Source organism: Rissa tridactyla, chromosome 1, assembly GCF_028500815.1.
Source record: "Rissa tridactyla isolate bRisTri1 chromosome 1, bRisTri1.patW.cur.20221130, whole genome shotgun sequence".
NCBI classification, from domain to species: Eukaryota; Metazoa; Chordata; class Aves; order Charadriiformes; family Laridae; genus Rissa; species Rissa tridactyla.
Window position 1 is genome coordinate 98374308 of NC_071466.1, and position 23043 is coordinate 98397350.

General features: G+C 39.6%; 1 protein-coding gene and 1 long non-coding RNA gene across 2 annotated transcripts; one reads left to right on the forward strand and one right to left on the reverse strand.

Moving 5' to 3' along the window:
• The first annotated feature begins 35 nt into the window (after nt 1-35).
• On the forward strand, nt 36-3366 carry LOC128904263 (uncharacterized). Its single transcript, XR_008464455.1, has 4 exons — nt 36-279; nt 700-788; nt 1483-1593; nt 3108-3366. It is a non-coding gene; the product is annotated as an uncharacterized LOC128904263 (long non-coding RNA).
• PWP2 (PWP2 small subunit processome component) lies at nt 1638-22056 on the reverse strand. The gene is made up of 21 exons (XM_054188339.1): nt 21950-22056; nt 21748-21860; nt 20840-20934; nt 20356-20455; nt 19166-19309; nt 18638-18773; nt 17895-18115; nt 16524-16667; nt 15711-15781; nt 14550-14686; nt 13247-13395; nt 12703-12850; nt 10764-10914; nt 10261-10441; nt 9134-9281; nt 7877-7985; nt 7352-7417; nt 6771-6989; nt 4283-4433; nt 3143-3217; nt 1638-2971 (listed from the first exon to the last, which is right to left on the reverse strand). Exons 1-21 carry the CDS (start codon nt 21965-21967, stop codon nt 2812-2814), a joined length of 2736 nt encoding a protein of 911 aa, XP_054044314.1. The 5' UTR covers nt 21968-22056; the 3' UTR covers nt 1638-2811.
• Between the last annotated feature and the right edge of the window lie 987 nt (nt 22057-23043).

Below are 23043 nucleotides of genomic sequence, written 5' to 3' on the forward strand. Positions count from 1 at the left end.
GCGCATGGAAATAAACCCTTGGGGCTTGTTTTGAACACAAGCCCGGCAGCACCGGGTTCCCTCCGCAAGGGAGAGGGGGCGGCCAGAGGTGTGCGCAGCCCGGGGATGGCAGGGGCGCGCCGGGACAAGGGCAGCAAGAAGCAGCGGAGAGTAGAGCTGCGAGTAAAATTATAACAACCCACTATTCATGTCTTTCTTTCTAGGATCTTGTAAAATACAGTATTGCTTTTAAAAAAGAAGGGCAAAAGAAACATTAAACAGTGCCATGTTTCACCGCTGGTAAATTTCCTTCCCAATACAAAGCTTATTTTGTTCTCTCCTTTACCAAGGAAACCAAGCTACATGTTAAGAAAGTCCAGTTGAAATACGTACAGACAGCTATCTATAGAAAAGGGACTTTTCATAGCAGCATGTAGTGATGGGACGAGGGGTAATGGCTTCAAACTGGAAGAGGGGAGATTTCAGGAAGAAATTTTTTACTGTGAGGGTGGTGAGACACTGGAACAGGTTGCCCAGAGAAGCTGTGGATGCCCCATCCCTGGCAGTGTTCAAGGCCAGGCTGGATGGGGCTTTGAGCAGCCTGGTCTACTGGGAGGTGTCCCTGCCCAGGGCAGGGGGGTTGGAATTAGACGATCTTCAAGGTCCCCTCTTTTAACTCTAACCATTCCCTTATTGTATCTATGATCGGATCTAATTAAGCCCAGACGCCAGTTTGCATACATGGAAGGCAGGGACGCAGCCCTGCTCCAACACCTCAGCCCAGATTGGGACGTACAACATAAAACCAGGTATTTAGTTTTCATTATTCTTCCTACAAATCTAGAAAGGCATAATGTAAAAGTTTGTTAGGTTTCATAAACATCATAAAATGTGTCCTTGTAACCTAAAAGCTTATTATCATAGCTCAAGCAAAATGACTAAAATGAGTAGAACACGTCCTTATCTCATGTACCAGAAGAGGTGCTTCACTGCCCTTCTCGCCTCCTCTCAAGGTACTTGCACTTTCCAAAACATACTTTTTGTGAATCTTTCATCTTCAGAAATGTTTTGAATGTGAAGAGTAAAATAACCCCAAACCATATTTTAAAGTTGGTGTTCTGAAAGGCCACATTTTCTACATATTCTGTGTTTTGTAACACTGTAAACCCAAGAGATAAATATAAATTTAGTGATCAATTTAGCCCACTTCATAAAACAGCACAACTCCTATTTTACAGGCCTCAAAGCTATTGCTGCAATAAGCCCGGAATGATTACAGCCTGGGCAAAATATATGGTCTTTAAAAAAGCATGCAAAGACAATGTGTGCATGAAAAATAGTAAAACGGATTAAGAAGTAACAACAACCTGACACCATGTCAAGTAACACAATCATGTTTTTCAAATTAGCTTAAGCACTTCAGTTTTACAAGGACCCCAAGATGGATTTTTTTTTTTTTCCTTTCTTCTTCCCTACCAACCTATGCCTCCCCCTCCTACCTAGGGTACAAAGCTTACGCATGGCTCCAGCCCAGCTCCCTCACACCCCTGAGACCCTGAAACTTTGGCATGACCATGAAAATGTTAGGAGGCAAGGGAACACCAGCAACTCAAGGTATTTTTAGACATTTTACCGTAAAAAAACCAAAACAAATCACTTTGCTATGTTTTATTTAAGTAGCAAGTGCCTCTTCATTTTATAGACTGAAATTCTACAGACTGTATGTGCCTGCTGTATATTTTCGATTTTATTTTTCCTTTAGCAGTTTTTAATATTTGTACCTCTCCTCTTTTCCAAGAGTGAAAAGAGACCGGAAAACAAATCCAAAAGAACAGAATACACTGAAAAAAAAATCAATTCTGGCTTATTATTAATATTCGCAGTATCTTCGTTAACAGAGCCCTCTTAACATGTGGCTTGAAAGCATCACAAGCATGGATATAGTTCTATGTGTTCAGGATCTCACTGTTGTTACTAGCCAAGCCTCATGCCAATTCACAAAAGGAAGGAAACCAAGAGTTTTAAAGTTTTCATATGTTAATAAAAACATTAAAAAAAAAAAAAAGATGAGAAAGGGCTTTCATGAGGAAAAAAAACAACCTCTTGTAACACATCCTCTTACAGTTTGAAAATGAATTTTTACTACAGTCTCTCAGATAAATTAAACTTCTGCTGAAGTTATATAGCATAGTAATATCCCCCCGCCCCCCATACTCATTGTTATGGGTATATCCTCCTCATTACTGAAACTTCATCAGGTTTGGAAGCTATAGAACTAAGAAAAATGGGTCCACTTATTCCTAACAGTGTTGCAGTAATATGTATGTATTAAAACCAATTAAAACAACATTTAAAGCAAGTTGAGAGCAGTATGTCAACCTCCAATTAAGAATGATTTTAAAAAGGATTTTTAAAAAAAAGAAAAAAAAGAAAAAAGGTCCATCACAAAGTATGACAGACTGCATTACAAATAACTCACAATACTTAGTTTATGTACAATGCATTTTTAATAACAAATGCACTTCTTCCAGTCATAGTTCTAACTTCACTGATACAAGAATACATTTTTGTCTTACTTTAAATCAGGATCAATAAAAGAAGAAATCAATCAATCAAGAAATCAATGCTGTCAAGCTGTTATGGCCAAAGGGTACACCAAATACACCATGGATGGCACTTTGTCTATCCTACATTTCCCCCACTTCTATCACTCACATGTAACTCCATCCACACTGTTAAAGAGTTAAATATGCCACTATGAGGGCCGCTCATTCTCAGTGAATACCACTGCATAAAATTACTCTTAGGTTTTCTCCCTCCCACAAAGAGTAACTAGGAAGTAAGATTGTCTTTATGAACTTCTTGCATAAGATAATCACTGTCAGAATCCAAGTCGTCTTCATCTACTGATGTTTCTTCTGCCAGGCGTTTCATACCCCGCTGTTTTGAAATGGCCAATGCATATTTAATATTGTAGATATTCCATTCACAGCTGTAAAAATAAACAGCAACATACTAGAAACAAGATTCCTTTTCTCTCCTAAAATAAAAACATCTCTAAAAGAAAACTGTCTCAAAAGTTTTAGTACCATGCTATTATCCCCCAAATTACTCCACACTTTTTTCAGGGTTTTGATTTAAACTTAAATACAAGAATACATACAGTTTGGAAACATCTTCAAAATGACGTTGGATGCTTTTCTGAAGGAACTGAATCACAGGGAGCAGCTTCACTGACCTTGAATGGAGAAAACACGCAACTTGCAGTGCCATTTATATTTACATACGGAAATCTAGAACTTTTCTATATTCTCAAATTTTAACAAATGTTAACTTCTAAGCATGAATGTCTTAAGATAATATTAAATAAACAAAAACTTTTTGCTTTTGACTCTGCCCTCAATGATTATCCTCAAAACAAGTAACATTACTGCCGGAAATCTTCCCCCCACTCCCAATGTCAAACTGCAGCTTGAAGAACTAATTCTGCTTGCTCTAATGATGACAGTTCCTTCCAGGTACTACAATGCTTTCTGATCAAGGAAGAATTTGTTTTAAATCTTCCTCTTCTACTTCATCAGCAACAAAAAGGAGAAAATTTGTTCCAGTCATTTCAGTAACTAAAACATTAATACCCATGTTGAAACAAGGAGTTACACAACGCACTGTTTCTTCAACCTGCAGGACTCCCTCTCAGATTACCTTTCATTTAGCTTATTTTAAATTTGTAAATTTGCCTTTTTTTATTCCCCAAAGTCTATAAACTCAATACTTTATAGGTGGGCTGAATAGAATTTGTATAGCAGGCATATGTAGTTGTAAAGAACTATGTAGGAAAGCAGAATACTAACAAGCTAGAAGGCACATGCTGTAATCACAAGCCAAGTCTACAAAATGCAGTCAGTACTTCCACATCATCTTTCAGTTACATTTAGTATGTATAATTATTTAAAGACACAATTGCCAAAATCCTATCACTCTTGAAATCTCTGTGCATTTATAGGGTAAGCAAGTTACGCAGTTTTAACTGTAATATTTGAAAAATGTTTTTGCAATTTATCCTCCCAAATTCTACGATATACACTTGTTAGAAAAGAAGCTGTATGAAATTAAAATGTAAATTTTATAAATAAATGTAAGAATTGAAATAATATTTATTAAACATACATGTAATGAATGTAGATTAAGTACTTTTAATTGTCCTATATGCATCTATCTAGAATGTCAGTAACTTAATTAAACACCTCAAACTGACAGGTATTATAAAATGCTTGTCAGCTTTTTGACTTTCACAACATCTCACCTTGTTTTCAGTTTCTGTCCATGCAGCATGAGTAACTTATGAGCCCAAATAAGATAGAACTCTAAATGACAAGATATCTCAAATGCAGAGGCCAGGAACTCCAATACTTTCTCCACATAAAGGTCCGGGAGCGATGAACAGACAACATCAACTGTGCAGAAAGAAAAAAAGCCCATAGATATTAAGAGTATCTTAATAACTCTTAATAACTATTTGGAATAACATGAAAGAGACCACAGGAAAGCATATAGGGATGGAGAAGAAAGCACCACCTTGGTAACTATTTGATATTTAATATTGTATTTCAGAGTACAGTACCACAGTCTCTCAGGAGACAAGTCCTTCCTCTTTGAACCTTCCAATCAATCCTGTATTTAAACGCAAGAACTTAACTCCCCCCTCCCCGCAAGTTCCTCCTCCTACCAGAATACCCTCCCCACCATCCCTCCTTCAGAACTTCTACTTCCACCCTTTCCTCCTCTTTCGGTGTAACTAGACTTTATTGAAGTCTTGTTGCTTCTGACTTCATACAAATTCATGTATTCAGTGGAACTTGTTAGGCATAATAATCAGAGGCAATAAAGGATACCTGAAAAGACAGCAAAGTCGCCTGCTCACAGAGGAAATGTCTGAATGCTGTTAGCAATTGCGCACCACAAAGCGGCATGATTTATAAGCTTTCAAAATAATCTCGCATGTAACTATGATGACCTTATATACAGTCCTCTCAAAAATAATCAACTCCTATTCTCTGCAGCCACTTCAACTGGCCTAAGTAACATTCAACTGTGAAAAAAGTTTTCTGCTTTTAAAGAAACAGGCACACATTCATTTGTTAACAGTGGATTAAGTTTCCATGAAGTCTCCTCTGCTCCTGAGGTTTTGCCACCTGCCTACCTACCCAGTCTTGCGTGTGTGCATGGAGTTTTGGTTAACTTCAGTAAAACAGCGCTAAGTTTTGCCAGAGGCAAATGCCATTATGCCAACAAAGTTATGCAAAAAGATGATTTACCCTGACGTGTAATTATCAGGCTTGCTACCTAGGGAATAAGAAAGAAAATCCTACAAAGCAGCTGGCTGGCAACACATCTGATTTCAGACTACAGCACGTTTAAACTAGATAAAAGGAATTTTTATTTGTTACACATGAAACACTGGAAGGAAATCAATACCTTTCACTGGGGTAACAACAGTTGAGGTAAGGCTAAGAAAACATACTTCGAGGTTACTATGACGGAACTGTTAATGCAGTTATGAAGTTAACTACATTACTCCATAATACGCTACTGAAAGTTTATTTTTAAGATTGTGTCTACCACATATAGCTAATGAAAGTTATCAAAATGATGAAAAGGGTGCTAAAGAATGACTTCAGTAAATGTCCTCCAAAGCTAAGTGACACCTTACCTGCTCCTTTTGTTTCTGACTTCACAATTGTGAAAGCATCTGTCTTTTATTAGATAGAACTTGGCACTTAACCAATAATCTGTTTGGTTTCTGTGAACACAGCCCTCTATAAGGACCATATTTATGTTTGTTTAGAGGGATGAATTTAACAAACACTATAACTAAAGGAACAAAAATCATCAGAACTTCTAAGGGCTGACAGTTACAGAGTTGCGCCAAATTTTGGCAGTCCAAAGCAACACTAATTTAGAGCAGCTGGCCCAGAGCTTTATCCAGTTGAGTGGATATTTGAGTAGTATTTGACTACCCTCAACATAATACTAATGGTTTTAATATCTAGTCATAATTTCTCATGTTGCAGAAAGTCTACTGCCTCTTGTGCAACTCCAAGTCTGGTTCTGCCTTCTCCAACATCCCATTAGGGACTTGAAGACAATAAAAATATTTCTCTTCTCTTCTAAAAGCTGAACCAACCCAGGTCTCTTAAGCCTCTCCTCAGCTGTTATGCACTCTGGCCCTCCAATCCTTTTCCAAGCCCTCCACCAGATGCTTCAGAGTATCAATGGCTGTCTTGTACTGGCAAGCCCAAAACTAGGCACAGTACTCTGATGTGGTCTCAGAAGCACTCAATAGAGAAGACAAATCACTTTCCCCAAACTGCTGACTGCATCCTTGATAGTACAGCCCAGTATCCATCTGACTGCCTTCATCACACAGGCACACTGCTAACTCACGTTAAACTTGCTGTGCCACTCTAACATCAGCTGCTTCTGAGAACTGACACCCAAAAACTTTACCTGCATATCCAGACCTGATCAAATTCCGTGTTCAAAATCACTAGACAAGCACACAGTAAAATTTAAACATAAGTTTAATCCAAGAAGTCTACTTTTTTTTTTTTTTTTTTTTTTACAAAAGACAACCCCTCCTCTTTAGTCTTCCGCTACAGTAGCAAGTCCTTAAATATCAATGTTATAACCTCCCCCCCCAACTAAGCTCTGCCCTTTACACTTCAACTTATTTGGCTTACACATGTGTGTTTCCAGCTAGTTCAGTCAAATTTTATGGAAGATACACTTACCTTCATTGCTAGGTACAGCCTCTATGACCTCCTGAATTAATTTCTTTTCATTCAGCTTGAAGGCCATGATGATAGCCTTAGTGTATTCCTTCTGATGCAGTGTTTTGTGTATATTGCTGGGTGTGATATCAATATCTAGCTCAAAAGGATCAAAAATTAGCCCAGAGTCTAGTGAATAGATAAGAAGACCCTCTGTGGTGGTGGCTGCCCAGCTTCGTCCTAGAAGAAAAGTAACAATATTTAAGCACACAGCTGGGTTTTCTAGGATGGAAACAGAAGAGTAATGATAAACAGATGACTCTTCATTGCTTACAAGAAGTGGACAAGACTGAAAACCGTGCATAATGGACAGACCTGTCAGCAATGACGTTTGTTAAAAACACCATCTGAAACTGATGTACACTTAAGTATCCTAACTACCCACTGCATGAGAAACTAGACTACAAACCTATCAGTGTTGCAGAGCATCTGGAGATACCATCTCCAAGGCATTTGTACTTCATTATTATTCCTCCAATGCTCTATTCTTTTACTTGTTTTACATAGAATATAAAAATCCTACATTAGTTGTCAATACTCACCTGTGGGAGAGAATCGCAAGCAAGTCACTCTTATTTCTGGTTTAAAGTGTCGATAACTCATGTCACCTGAAAGACAAGTTTAGAAGTGATTTAATATATTCACCAAAAGTTCACAGTCTAGCTATCAACTCTAACTATGCTGTTATCATGATGCTGAAAAATAATGTGAAACATGCCAAAACCTGGCCAGAGTTAAAGACAGGGTAAGGGACAGTCCAAGTCCAAGAGATCTTACAGGTGAAATAAGTGGTGGGACTGAATTTTGCTCTTTGAAAATTAAATCAGGACTGCTGGGTTCCATATCCAGGAGACCACAGTACCTCCTGTTTCCCGTTGCTTCTGCTGTGCAAAAGGACCCATACATCAGCTGAACACTTGTGTAACAGATCCCTGCAGCTACAGAACATTCACGTAATCCTAACTTTAAAACTGAGCTGAACAATTCAAACCCTTCTTATCTGGTATCAACTCTGGGTCAAAGGTTTTCATCCACATGAAACTGGTGACAAGACAGCAAAGCCATACCTCTTTTTACTCCAGGAAGAGGAATAGCAACACCATCATCACCTCCACCCCCTTCATCAATCAGAGCCATGCTGCCAAATTCAGTCATTTTTCTTCGATCTAAGTACTCCTAGAAAAACACGCAAGTTCCGTTCACTGCACCGAATCTCCTATCAAACACCCGTATTAACTGAAAATTCTCAATAACATTCACGAGTTACCTAGTTACTATTTCTTTGCACTTTCTTCCAAAAGTTTCTCCAAAATTACGGAGAAAACTGTCAATTTCACAACAGTGGGCAACAGTGTCCGACCACAGATGAGAAACAGGCTGCCTCAGTCTTAACACCTCAGAACAGCACAACTCAGTTTAGACTGCAGTTTCATATTATTATAATGTTGTTCTACTTGAGACGCACCATTTCCTCAGATGCAGCTCTACTCTTCCTCCCCTTCAGGTTCCATAACTGCCCTATGCTAATGTAAGCGCTGCATAGCCAGACAGCTATGCAAATGATGTTTAGGGACCTCCCCACCCCCCATTTTTAAACACCCATCCCCTCCAGGATTCTTTTCCTGTTGGCTCACTTCTGGTGTCCCTTTAAGCCACACGTTGAGCTACACTAGCACAACAGAGGGCAGCGGATAAACGAAGGCTGCTTCATAAACCACTGTTGTCAAAGAAATATATTTAGAACCAGTCAAACACAGCCCGACATAAACACTGGAACAATCATTATTATTCCACATAAGGGGACGTTAAGAAGGGTTACTGGAATTTTTTCCTTCTGATGCTTTTCATAGTTCACTTTACTTACAAGGGGATTTAATTTTGCATTTGTCAATATTCAGCAACTGAGTTTGTAAAGGTCAGTGATGTTCTTCTGCGTCCACACTAGAATCCTTCATGTCTTTGCTAACACAAACAACTGACACCCAGGGAAAGTTAGCTTAGTACAAAACTAGTGATAATTTCAATTTTCATAGTTTCTCTTCAGTTTTAAGTTAAGTGCTAACTGACTTAACTATGCTTAAGAGTTCTGCTCATTCAATACCAATACACTGCAATCTGGCAAGGCTTTAGTTAGCTGAGTGTCAGGAATTAATTTTGTTTTCTGATAAATATTTCCTTAACACTTTCCTGCACAAACCCAAGAAAATGAACCCGTGTTTAACAAAACATTCATTAATTCCTCTTAAATGAAATGTTGTACCAAAACCGAAGTCTTGGGGGCAGGGAGGGGAAATGAAAAAAAACTGACTGCTACGGTCACATACCTCCATTGCATCTAAAGAAAAGTTGCATGAGATTTCAAATTTTTTCATAAGAATCTGTTCCTTGACATTATATATACAGACAAATTTTGACAATCCACCTGCCAGAATCGACTGACCATCTGCCGAGTAACACAGAGTAGTAAAAGATCTAGTAAAGAAAAAGAGAAAGTAGTTAATTTCACTGCCACATCCAAGCTAAATGACATGAGTATGGTGTGAAAGCAAAGAAGAGTAGCCATTCCATGGAAAAAGTAGAGATCTTCATTCACACAATAGGTACTTAACACAGAAAACCGTTTACCACAAACAAGTACTCGGTGCTTTACTATGAATCACAAACAATTCAGAACTTCAACAGCTTTTGAAATACTTCCATTTTTCTGATTCTGAGTCACAGCTCAATGAATGAGCTCTCAACTAAGCCCTATACAACACTAAGAACGGTCACAAGAGCTACAGAAAAACCAATGTCATGATATGTTTTAAACAATGGTTGAAAGCTCATCATCCAAAAAAAAAAAAACAAAACATTTTTTTCCCCAAAAAGTCATTGTTTCCTTTCTTCATTTTGTTTTGAAGGGGAACAGTAGGGGGAAAAAAAAAGGGGGGGGAGAGCGTTCAAGGAAAAAGAGAAGAATGAAACACCTGACTTCTTTCTTACACTTTTTGACAGCACACAAATTCAATTTGCCTTTAAGCATTACTCCACATGCATACTAACATGTAATAAAACCCAGAGTATATTTACATTTTTTAAAAAACTTAACAGTTCCCACAAACCAGTAGTTACATACTAGTACCTACATAACACGATATCCACTTAAAAACTTATCACATTTAGTCAATGAACAACTAGTCATGAGAAGCATAATATTATGCTGGCAACCCAAGTTTGTAACTGATGAAAGAGAACAGATACTCTGAATGATGCTGATCAGTAGGTGAACACAGCAAAAGAAACAAAAGGATCCATCCAGATGTCATCAGGCAATCTTTTAAAATCCATCATCAGAATCAAAATATTTGAACAGCAGATGCACTCTGAAATCTTAATGTAAAAACCAAATAGAAAGAAACAATTCAGAAGCAAAAGCACCTCTCTCTTCGCTGCAATCTCATTTACTTACTTTCCCTTGGCTGCTTGTTTGGCAGTTATTTTATCAAGCTCCTTCCTTCCCATCTGAAGATCATGCCTTCCCTCAATTGAGCCAGTCTGCACTGCATTTTCATGATCCCAAAATGTTATCTGTCCATTCAAAGACGCAACTGCAAGCTCCTTCCCATCAGGACGGAAAGCAACAACAAGAACTGCAAAGAATTTAATTAACAGTTAAAAACACAGTCAGATCTTTTTCTAATACCCTACATTTTCTAGGATCTTATCTCAAATACCAGAAAAAGCTTAAGAGTAACAAGTATGATTGTATGTTTTCTCTGGACAACTCCACTGATTATAAAGCTAGAGTTAGTATTAAATAAAAAAAGATTTCTTGCACTGTTAACTAATACCATAGAGAACTATCTCAACCTTTGGGTTTCGTCAAGAACACCACCTCTGCATTCTGTTGTTCATTCTTGAACTACTTTTGGTAATATTTTTATATTTTATATAAGATGAAATAAAGGTTACCATCCGAGTTCAATATTAGCGTCTCCTTAGTTCTCCAGCTGTCTAACATATCCCATAACTTGACAGTTTTATCCCAAGAGGCACTAGCTAGAACACTCTTCATTGGGTTAAAGGACAAACTGCTGATGGGGCCCTCATGACCTGATAAGACCTAATAAAAGAAGAAAAGATAAGACAGAGTAAGTGAAAGAAACTGAAATACATGTAGTCTGCATTCATTAAACTCTAAATACAACAATGAAACCATGCCTAACTTGTCCACACATGCCTGAGGTCACTTCTGGACATGTGGCATGATACATACCAGTGTTTTTCAAGTTTTTATTTTCACAAGTTTTAAAAAAAATGCACAAAAGTGCTAGCATGGCTTAGGCATCCACAGCCACTCTTATGCATACATACAGTCTCTTTGGAGACCAAGACTTAGAAATAGGGTGTGCTCCCCCCCCGCCCCCTTATTGGAACAATCAGACTAACCGTGAAAAAGCAAGTCATTGCTGTGAGAATTCAGTACATCCTGCAGCTAAAAACATTTGAGAAAACACACTAATAAAAACTGTGAATCGAATAACAGTAATACAGATTTTTATAGCATGGAGCTACTACTCCTCTCAGAAGAAATCAAGGAACGAAAGTAAACTCAAAACTCTGGAGATTCAGCCGAGAAAATGATGGGTTACTACGGTGATTTGTATTCAACAGCTATGCCAAATTAAATACATGAATAGCCGAGTTCACCTACTTGTACAAAATGAACAATAATGCTGAAGAATTGAAAATAGCAAAGGAGTTTGATTTGCTCAGTACCGTGTCCCTCTTTTATTAAATCTACTCTGAAGATAATGCTTTTTAAACTAGCAGCAAGACAGTGGGGATTTAACTCAATAATCTTCTCGCCCTACATAATAAGAACCTTATACAAATGAAATCTGTATTGATCTTAGGAGAGCACCTACAATTTCTTCATTACCTGTAGAAAACAACACCTCTGAATAACTACCAGAGGAAAGACAATGTCCTGGTTTGACCGACACAGAACTATTTTCTCTTTCAGTAATTTTACTTTGCAGTTAGGTGTCTTCTAACGCTTGGGAAAACTGCACTTTTAGAAGACTCTAGTGTCTGAATTTGTGAAAATATTTACTTCACAGCCAGCTATGGTATGCCGGTTTCTAGGTCTGTGTTTTCGAGCCTTGTCAGGTGCGGGGATGAGGAGGAGTGAGACCCAGGCACTTGACCCAAGCTGGCCAACAGGGTTATTTCATACCATGAACATCACATTCAATATAAATGAGAAAGCTGGCTGAGGAGTTCTCTCTCTTCCTTGATGACTGCGATCCTGAGAACTTGTTACCCCGGTGCCAGACCCCTGAGCCCTTCCCTCTCTCCCAGAGCCGTAGTGCTCACAGTGTCCGATATTTCCTGTCCACTGCTAGGAGTGCATAGTTTCCTGATGATAGAATTGGCTGAGTTTAATCCTTGTATATTTTAGATTGGTATTGGGATCAATATTGGTTCTTCAGTATTATTAGTGTTAATCATTTAGTCTTATTCTTTTAAATCTATTTATATTTAAACTCCCAGGTTTCCTTGTTTCCCCCCCCCCCCCCCCCGCAATTCCCCTTCCTGGGTAGGGAGGAGTCATCAAGTGATAGAATAATTGTCTAAACAACAATAAATTGTTGTGGGTTTCTCAAACGATAACAGACTCTCACGACAAAGAGCTCATTACTTAAAAATTCCAAAAACCACTTCCCACATGCATCCAGGAGAGCCTCCGTGCAATAAATCAAAAGTTGCCAAGAGTACTATGGCGTAGCTCCAGTTGTTGAATATAAATAGAACAAAACACTTCAGGTTGTATTGAAGCCCTCCAACTAATCCCAAAGTTACTTGGTATCATCACGATCTATATTATGTGTTAAATTCAAGTCCTTACATCTAGCAGCCTCCCACTCTGCATTGACCAGATGAATATTTCAAAGGAATCCTGGGAACCAGCTGATACAATCTCGCCACTGGAGTCCACAGCTAAACAAGAGAACTGACTTGGTCGCGGAGAAGTAAAGGTACGGAAATTGCGGTATCTGTTGTAAATGTGAAAACAAATTATGAAAACATTTTAGGTAGACTTAAACATATGTTTTATGAACATATTATAAAAAGGATTTAATTTTACTATCTACTTTCTGTAGTCTTTCAAACTATCTACAGAAAAAATATTCTTTGTATAAAATTAGATGCAACACCTCAGCATGATTCCAAGATTCAAAAAAGGTATTAACAGCTCTGCAGTAATAGCAGCCAAAAATACTCAAACAGAAGAGCTTTCTTATATCACATAGCATATGTCCATTCTTTAGAATCTGTAGAGTTGTATTGTAATGGCTCAACCACTGAAACTATGGCAAACATTCTATTAGACAGGTGCCTTCTCCCCAGACTGAAGACTAAATGATACACAAAAGCTTTATAAGAGTTACCTGTGTAGATCAAAGGCACGCACTGTGCCATCTAGGGAAGCACTCAAAATGACATAACCATTGGAAGTAAAAGTTACGGCAGTTACACCACTAGTATGTTCTGTAAAAGTGACAAAACAAAAGCTGCTTGAAGTGTTCCACACTTTCACCTGCAAGGGAGACAAGAAAAGCCTTCTTAGAAATGTCCATCATCCGTTCAGAGAGAAAGTAAGGGTAAGGCAACAGAAGAGTAAAGAAAAGTTAGTCCTAGAACTCGGCAGTAGCATAAAGGACTTTCAGTACCATCAGTAAGGAATTCTGTGCCAAGTGAGGCAAACAGGCCACAGCTTATTAAGCCCCTAAAGACACATATACAGCATGAAACTAAATGGAGATAGAAAAAAAAAATTTTGCAACAAAGTTTATTTTCAAGGAAAGCTACAGCACTTGGTGAGCATCTCAGGCTCCCAAGCTTTGTACCGTCCACAGATAAGACAAGCGTCAAATTCAAAACCAACTGTGAAGCCATTCCAAAAGTTACAATTGAGATGATCCTTCAGTCTTTGTTGAGCTATCTGCCATTTGAGACTTCTGGGATTTGGCCAATTTTGAGTCTGAATAGCAGAAACCAGGAAGTAGCAGGTCTGTTTTCTGACATTCAGAAGTTTTGATAGGAAATAAGATACTATCTTAGTCCCATTTACATGCCAAGAGATTGTGGGATTAATCTATAAAACATCTTTTAAAAAAAAAAAAAAACAAAAAACACAACAAAACAACAGTACCTGTACACACAGCCTACCATTTCAATACAAGTAATCCACGAGAAGCTAATTTTTCTTTAAAAAAAACAAGCTTCTGCAATAGTACATTTTGGAAATATCTGTTTAGGAATTGCACTTTTATAAATAATGTGAAATCAATTTAACATCAAAACCAATTATTAAAAGGGCATGAATTTGGATGACTGAAGTTCATTCATCTAAAAATAACATGGAATCACCACAAGCATACATAAGTTAAGATTTGATGAATTAGATCTTTTTGTATTTACGGTGACTGTGTCTATAACAATTAAAAGAATCACCCGCTAAAAAGGGTAAGTGATGCAATTTGCAGAGGATAGCAGTAATAATAAATCAAACTATATATGCTCTAGAGAAAAATCAAAACATTCAAGGAAAGGACAAAAAATTAAAATTTTATATTAAGAATAATATTTATCAGTTACAGTAACAGATCTTTCTACATAAAATGGAAACTGAATCTGCTAACTGTGTTATTCAGACTTAAGTTCATACTTCAGAAATACAGCTTCACTTACTTTCCCATCCTCCCCTCCAGTGACTATGTATTGTCCATCTGGAGAATACGCTAACGAAACCATGCTGTTGAAATGCCCCTGCTGCTTCAGCACGTAGGACTCGCTTTGCCATTCCCACACCAGGAGCTGACCCAAACCTAAAAGCACATGCAAATAATAAACCAGAATGATGAATACAATTATGAGACCCTGCAAATGCAAGCCACGAAACACATAATTACATGCAACATTAAAAAAAAGTTTATGCAGACAGGTTGCACTATGCACATATCAATCCCAAGAAAAGCCCTTTTCATTTTATAAGTTCAAACTTTCCTCGACAATCAAGAGTTGTTACTTGGTTTAACACCCTCAGTACTACAACAGCAATGCTATAAACCAGCTTTGGTAACAAATAGATGCATGCTGATAAGCAGACACAAATCAGAAGCATTCCAGGGCAAAACTGTACTTTCATGTTTATGTCAATTCATAAATTTTTATTTTTTTTTAAATCTAAAGTACGTAACGCAAATCAAAATTGTGTTTCAAAAACAGTGACAGAAGAGTAATGTAAAGCCTGAACAGTGTGTTTTCATCTTGATAGCATAACTATCTGACTGGCAACTGGCCTTATTTACTGGTCACCGCACGGAATACCCAAGCTAACCTTAGGCGTTCCAATACAAAGGAGATGGTAACTTCTTACTTTTTAAAATAAATTACCTGGAAAGAAAACCAGGGCTGCATATAATCTTGGTTACCACGCAAACCATTATGGACTGGGTGGGAATGCTGCAACATCCAAGTAGCTTCGTAAAAGGCTGTGCAATAAGCAGCAAAGGAAGAGAGACAGCCCAGAATGAAAGCATATTATGAACTACACTAAGGATAAGTCATATTCAAGGGATAAGGGCTTTATCCTAATTCTGCTAGAGTTTTCATATATGGTTTAAGAGTAATCACTTCCTTTTCCTTTTTATCATTTGTTAGCAAAGTATTTCCCTGACTCGTAAGAATTCTGTGAGGACTTGCTTTACTGTATCTAGACACTAGAGAGATGAGACTATAAATTAACAAAACTTTAACACCTCGAGTCAAGAAGAGTAAGAGAAATTTGGGCTTGCACGCCCACAACATTCCTTATTTTTCCATGATTACAGACCAAAAGAATCTACAAACCTGAACATCCAAAGGCAATCCAGTCACCAGTACAGTTGATAGAAACAGAAGCTATCCTTTGGTCTGAAATACTGAAGGAAGAGAATTACCCAATAAACAAATTGCGTTTTCACGCCTTGTGTGATAAAACTGCAAATCTAGGGTTTACTTCCTTTGTTCAGGCAAGTTCTTTGATTACCTTACTGAATTTCTCTACCACTGTAACATCAAAATTCTTTCCTTTATTATACTCAAAAACATCAAATAGACAATACTGCCTTATTTGGAATAAAGACAGAGTATCTACATCCCAAATAAAGATGTACTTGCCAGCACAGATTAAAACTCCACACATTCCAGAAAAAAACCAACAATTTTTTTGTACAACAAAGTTATGCGTTATTTTGCTAGCATCATACAGCAATGGAAAATAATTGGTTTTATTTTTCAACTTAGAGACAATTTCCAGATAGTTTTACATATGCAGAACTCTTTTTTTTCAGACACTACCTTTATTTTCTACAAAGAAACTGCCAACATGAAGTTCAAAGCATTGGAGAAATGTATAGCCAACAACTCAGGAGTTCCTCATTCAGACCTCACTTTTCCATAATTAGACATGGAATGGAGTTGTATGGTATTTATTACATCAATCTAACTATGATTCTGCCTTTCCAGAAATTACAATACTGAATAGATACTCAAGTTTAAGATTTTTGTGCTCCGATTATTCATCCTTCAGTACTAAACATAGTGTGTTCTCAGACAACCAGAAACGTACGCCCCTCCAAAACCAAACCAAAAAAAAAACCCAACCACAACCCCATACCTCACCTCAAGGAGTGGATCAGATTGAAATCTGGAAGCTCATGGAGATGAAAGATTCCAGAGGCAAAACCAGTGACTAAAAGGTGTGTTTTCTTGTGATAAGCTGCAGATGTCAGATTATTAAAATCTCCCTCTTTATTGAAAAAATACCTGGCATCAAAGAAAAAAGCACACTGAATGCGAAAGAAAAAGTATGCTGCTATAGTTGCATTTCGATATGTCAAATATTTTGATAAAGCTATCCTACAATAAAACTAAAAAGCAGTAGTTCCAGAAATCGCTAGATATACGTACTTTGCATAGCTAGTGAAAACTAACTCTCTTCTTTCCCTCACCGTTTACAGCTGCTACTATACTCTGATTATCAGAAGTAACACCTGATCACATGCAATGAAAGCAACTAAAAGTTAATCTCGGAGGAACTGCACTGTGCATCTTCTTTTGATCACCTAATGCCAATATGAGTGACCCTCAGGAATTCACTGGTTATCCTTCTATACGTGAGTCCTCTTAAACAGAGGAAGGAATTGAAGCAATAGGCATAGATATTATATGGCTGGTGAAGGTTTTCTCAGTTTCTTTGTAGCTATAGCTCTTACTGGAACTAAACAGATAAGCACCATATGACCGTCAAATAAAAGAGCATCTGAAAAGTTATCCACAATAGTTGTATTCTCTAAATTCCTTCAGTCTGGAAGTCAGGTTCCCTGAGGCTAATTCCAACCCGGGCTGGGGTAGAGTATGTATACTCTCTTTAGAGTCAGAGAGACTGAGAACAGAAGTCTAATGTCAGGTCTTCCCACCTGGCCCCTACATGCATCCTGGTCTACAAACGTTATCCTTCTTCAAGCAAAGTTAAATGCTGCGACTATTTTAAACTGGATTATTCTTTGTAAGCCACCTCTCCTTTGATGCGGACAGATAGGGAGATCCTTCAGGAAGACATCTCCAAGTATGTTACCACAAAGGCTGATGAGCTATCTTTATCAAATGTTGCTGTCACCTCTTGAAGTCAACCAATCTCTCTGTACAAGAACGCAAAGCCTTAGCTTTGACTTAGCTAGAGGATACTGTACTGAAGATCTCGCTACACTTTTTGACTTTCAACCGCTAAAACATACACTGTAAGTCAGTATTTCTTATCTTATTAAAATTATACTGGCTTGTTATTCTCTGGCTGAAGGGTATCGCCCTTCATATAGTCAAGGTATGACAGACACGTGTTTACTAAAATGATTTAAAATGGGGTTTACAGTAAATTACTAAATCCTGGGCAGAGTTTTATACTGCTTTGAATAAGTGATAAAGGGTGGAAAAAAAAGCCCAATATGGTAAATCCCAACAATAACTGTCTTTTGAAAACTGAAAATCACTTACTTTGCAACACGTGAATATTTAACCTTATCTCTAGTCTCTTGTTCACTTGGGTTGGCTTTTCCGTGAATTTCTTCACCCTTTGGCTCCTCGAGAAACTCTTCATCATTTTCTTCTGTATTCTTTTCCCTAGCTGCATCTTTCGGGGGCCTAGGCTTCAAACCATCCAGCTCTGTATCACACTGCCACACACACAGCGCTGCATCCTGGCTAATTGTGTACAGCTAGAATACAAAAACACAAACATACAATTATCATGTAATACCTATGTTTTGTACTTTGCTGTCTTGCTATGAATACAGAATTGCAGCAGGGTTAGCAAGTCTGCCCTCTTGTCATTAGGATAATATATTACTTTGTCCTCTAGAATTCAGGTTGCCTTCATCTGGAAAATTCACTTGTCCTGAGAACTGGTGATTTATTTTACCCGCCCTCATGTAATTTTTTAAAAGACTGAAGGCAACTTGATTACCAGTTGGCATTACAGCTAATTGATTTTTTCTTATTTAAAATTAAAACTTTTGAGGGGAGCAATTTTAAATAACTTAATCTCCTTCTAAAGTTTACTTCTTCAAACCATCATGGAATTTTAAGCTCCCAATCATAGTAGAGGAGTCGAGAGACATATTACATATTTTCTAAATTCTGAGATATTACTAAAATAGTCAGCATCCTTACCTACAGGTAAGATTCTGCTTCAACTATTTTAATACTAAAATTCAAGAATGTCGCATGATTATACATACATCTAGACTGTTCTCTTCAAAAAAGCAGGCTACTATTATATCCTTATGCCCTCCAAGTGAGTAGTAGATCAAGTTTGCCCATCGTTCTGCTCCAAACACCCATGTAGACATGTCCTTGCTCCCCACTGCAAAACATCTACAAAAGAAAAGGCAATTTGCATTAGAACACTGGTTTGAAAAACCCTTCAGTGGGTGGAGAACGTTCTGAATGGCAAGACACCACTCACCCCTTTAAAAGTAATTTTACACATACGAGAGTTGTAAACTGAAGTTGGCAACTCTAACAAAGATAGGTGGGATTAAATACATTAAAACGGTCAATCACACTCACGTTCCTAAAACATGTTCCTTTTATGATAACTAGGCATTTTCAAGAAAAAATGTGTTGTTAATCCCTAATACATGCTTATTTTATACTGTCTAGTCTGCCTAATTATAGCTTTTTTTTTCATTCAAGATGGGACTGCAACACGCATACAAATACTAACAATGTGAGCAGGTAGACAGTGCATTAATTTAAAGACTCACTTGGAATCATCAGTCCAGTCGATACAAGTTGTTTCATCATATGGACCGTAATAAGTTTTGTCCAGAACAAACGCATTAAATTCTCGTTTTCTCCCAGGAGCATGATACATAAGAGCAACATTGTCTTTTGTAATCACAAATTTCCTGTCATATGGGGGGAAAAAAAAGTGTAATTGCACACAAAGCTGTTAAAGCAAACAACTGTTCAGTACAGATTGCAACCGAACGTAACAAAACAATGTTAAAAAGGTTTTTGCATCACTGAAGTAATAAATATGGATTGCTTTTGAATTAAAAAGTTATTTGCAGATTAATATTATGCCCCAATTTTGTGAACAAAGGTATACCTTATGCATTGTAAAACAGAAAACATTCAGTAAAAATTACTTAAATTGAATAGTGAAATACTTGTCACCTAATTCTCACAAAGGAAGAAAAAGTTCAAACATTCAAAACACAATATTCTATTTCAACTTCTCTTCACTCCATATATTGGCCACTTTCACAAACACAGAGCACCTGCATCCCTGTTACACATATCCTCTAATCTTGTCCTGTTGCCAGTATAATTCCCTAACACAGAACGGTGACTCCAACTCTCAAGCAAACACTCATTCATGATCACTTTTAAGTCAATCCAACTGAGGAATGGCACCAAAAGGGGAACTCCACACTTTCTCCTCTCACCCTTCTAAGGCCTCTAACATTCACGTCACCACGCTTTGGCTCAGCAACTGTGCAGTCAAGGGATGTGAAAAGCAGCACTCAATTCAGAGAACTGCCTCTTTTAATAGCACGGTTGCACTAGACTAACACAAGTCAGCAGTGAAACTGCACCACCATGAGCGCCATCGTGCAACTCTGCAGCCCTGACTGCCCCTGTCATGGCCTCTTTCACCTTATCTACAATACATTAAAAACAGTTAAGACTCACAACAAGTTTTCTGTGTTTCTGAGAGTCCCACCACAGACAGACAATACCTGTGACAGGCAACTTTTCTGACACTATCAGTTTCCAAGGCTTTGCTTTTCTTCTCCTCTCAACTTTACAAAGTAACCCCAATCAGTTCAAAATCTCCCCTACATTAATCAATAGGTATTGTCCCCTGATTGGCCAGAATACCTTAACTACAACTAGTTTATGGGGTTATTTCTCTTGTTTTGTTCTAAAGCATGCACATTTTACTTACTTGCCATCAGGTGAAAAGCTGACACTGTGAACTGGCTTGTGAAAGTAAAACTGATGAATCACACATTTACCAATCAAACTGACAAGCAAGGCAGCTCCCTCTGTAACGGCAGAAAAAGAAGGATCATGGAAATAATCCCGTTCCCAAAGAAACCATAATCCTAGCAAGCTCAATTTCTTTCCTTAAAGGGGAGGAAGGGGGAAGGCAGGGGGAAGGTACCTCCTTGGAAACTTTTCAATACAGTACACTGAATAATATTAAGACGAAAAATACAATTAAAATTACAAGTCACTTTCTACATTCTGTAAATAATTTCTAAGTACTGTAAATAAAGATACCTTCCCCAGAAATTCTAATGTAATTATTAAAGCAGAGTACTTCTAATTTGTGTTAAAGCTGAATACGTAGCAATACAGACTTTCCTCTTCAGCCTATATTTTTATTTCATTCTTTTATAAAACAAATGCCTCCTTTACGAAAGTACCTTCATCAATTAGTATGGCAAGAGTCCCATCTGGAGAGAGCCCCACACACACAATATTAAGCCGTGTAGCCAATGGGTACGTCTCGCACTTATTACTGCAAGAAAAAGATAAAACAGTAAATTGGGTACAAGGATGTAAAAATAAAAGTAATCTTTGGAATCAAAGAAATATGGTTTGATACCTATGTTAAAGCCACTGAAAGAGCTTAGAGGTAGAACCCCCATGACTGTCTTTAATTGTCACAATCCCATGGGCACCAACTATGTAAGAGAGAGGCTCTTGACCAGAATCCCAGCATGACAAGCATCAATCACAACTCTGGCCTATAGGAGAGGCAGATGACAGTCTAGGCTTTGCCATATATGAGAGACAGCACAAGACAGAAGCACACCAAGAAACCACAGGGCTGAATCAATTGCAAACCTCTTTGTTTCTAAAACACGTTTTTATATACATCTTATGCTGTTCTCCCCAGGGACCTACGTGCATAAAATCCGCACCATGCAACACCTCAACAAACTATTCCACTAGGCTGGCTTCTACCTTTTAACGCTAAGCCAGAAACTTTTCAGGTCATTTTGGGCAGACAAACCTTTCTGGAAGCCCCCCAGCCCACGCCAGCTGCACCCCCACACCTCCTCACGTAGGGCTGCAGCAGCCGGGCGTGAAGGGAGCACCGCTCCCCCCCGAGCCACCACCCCACGGACAACGCTGCCGCCGTGCCGCCCTCGGGCCGGGCTCCACAAGCCCCTGGGAGCTTTACACCCCCCACAAAAAACAGCGCTGGCAGTACCAGGCCCTTCCTCCTGCCCCCTTCCCCCCGCCGCCGGCGGGCGGCTCGGGCAGGGGCCGGCGGGCCTGACGGGAGCCGGGGGTGCGGGGGAGGCAGCCGCCGGGGCGGGCTTACTTTTTCAGGTCAAAGACGGAGATCCTGTTCCCGACGGGGCTGATGAGGGCGCTGCCATCGCGGGTAAAGCTGAGGTTCCCGCGGCGGTAGACGGTGCCCAGCAGGCCGGAGAACTGCGAGGGGAGGAAGGGGGCGGTTAAAGGAGCCGGGAGTGGGAGGCGAGGGCCGCCATCCCACGCCGGCGGGGTCCCCGGTCACTCACCCGGTACGCGAACTTCATGGCGGCGGCCCCACGTGAGGAACGCGTGGAGCCGATGCCGGCGCGCGTAGACGCGGAGCAGCAGCAGCGCAGGGGCGGGCACGCCGCGAACCCGCGCATGCGCCCGGGCAGGAGGCGGAGGCTTCCCGCCAGGGGCGGGGCGGGGCGGGGCCGGGCCGGTCATTGTGGAGTCGTAGGATGGCTTGGGGTGGAAGGGGCCTTAAAGACCATCCAGTTCCAACCCCCCTGCCATGGGCAGGGACACCTCCCACTAGACCAGGCTGCTCAAAGCCCCATCCAGCCTGGCCTTGAACACCTCCAGGGATGGGGCATCCACAACCTCCCTGGGCAACTTGTTCCAGTGTCTCACCACCCTCACAGTAAAGAGTATCAAATCTAAATCTCCCCTCTTTCAGTTTAAAACCATCACCCCTCATCCTGTTACTACAATCCCTGATAGAGAGTCCCTCCCCATCTCTCCTGGAGGACTTTTTAGGTACTGGGATGCTGCTATAAAGTCTCCCCGGAGCCTTCTCTTCTCCAGGCTGAACAACCCCAACTTTCTCAGCCTGTCTTCAGAGGAGAAGTGCTCTTAGATGCCTGATCGTCTTCATGGTCCTCCTCTGGACTCACTCCAACAGGTCCGTATCCCTCTTATGTTGGGCGCTCCAGAGCTGGATGCAGTACTCCAGGTAGGGTCTCACCAGAGCAGAGTAGAGGGGCAGAAACACCTCCCTCGACCTGCTGGCCACGCTGCTTTTGATGCAGCCCAGGATGCAGTTGGCTTTCTGGGCTGCAAGTGCACATTGCTGGCTCATGTTGAGCTTCTCGTCCACCAGCACCCCCAAGTCCTTCTCCTCCTCAGGGCTGCTCTCAAGCCATTCTCCACCCAGCCTGTATTTGTGCTTGGGATTACCCTGACCCATGTGCAGGACCTCACACTTGGCCTTGCTGAGTTTCATGAGGTTTGCCTGGGCCCACCTCTCAAGCCTGTTCAGGTCCCTCTGGATGGCATCCCTCTTGATAGGGAATGGCTGCCAGAAAGACAGACCCCACAATGAAGCACTTTCGGTATTACTGGTCCCCCCTTCTCCGCA

Bases quoted from the DNA above. Each gene is read 5' to 3' on its own strand.
- PWP2 (XM_054188339.1), bottom strand. The intron at 3,218-4,282 runs GTGAGATGTTGT...TCTCCATTCAAG, and splicing joins GGACAGAAACTGAAAACAAG to GTCAGTGAAGCTGCTCCCTG. The intron at 2,972-3,142 runs GTATGTATTCTT...TTATTTTTACAG, and splicing joins TTTGAAGATGTTTCCAAACT to CTGTGAATGGAATATCTACA.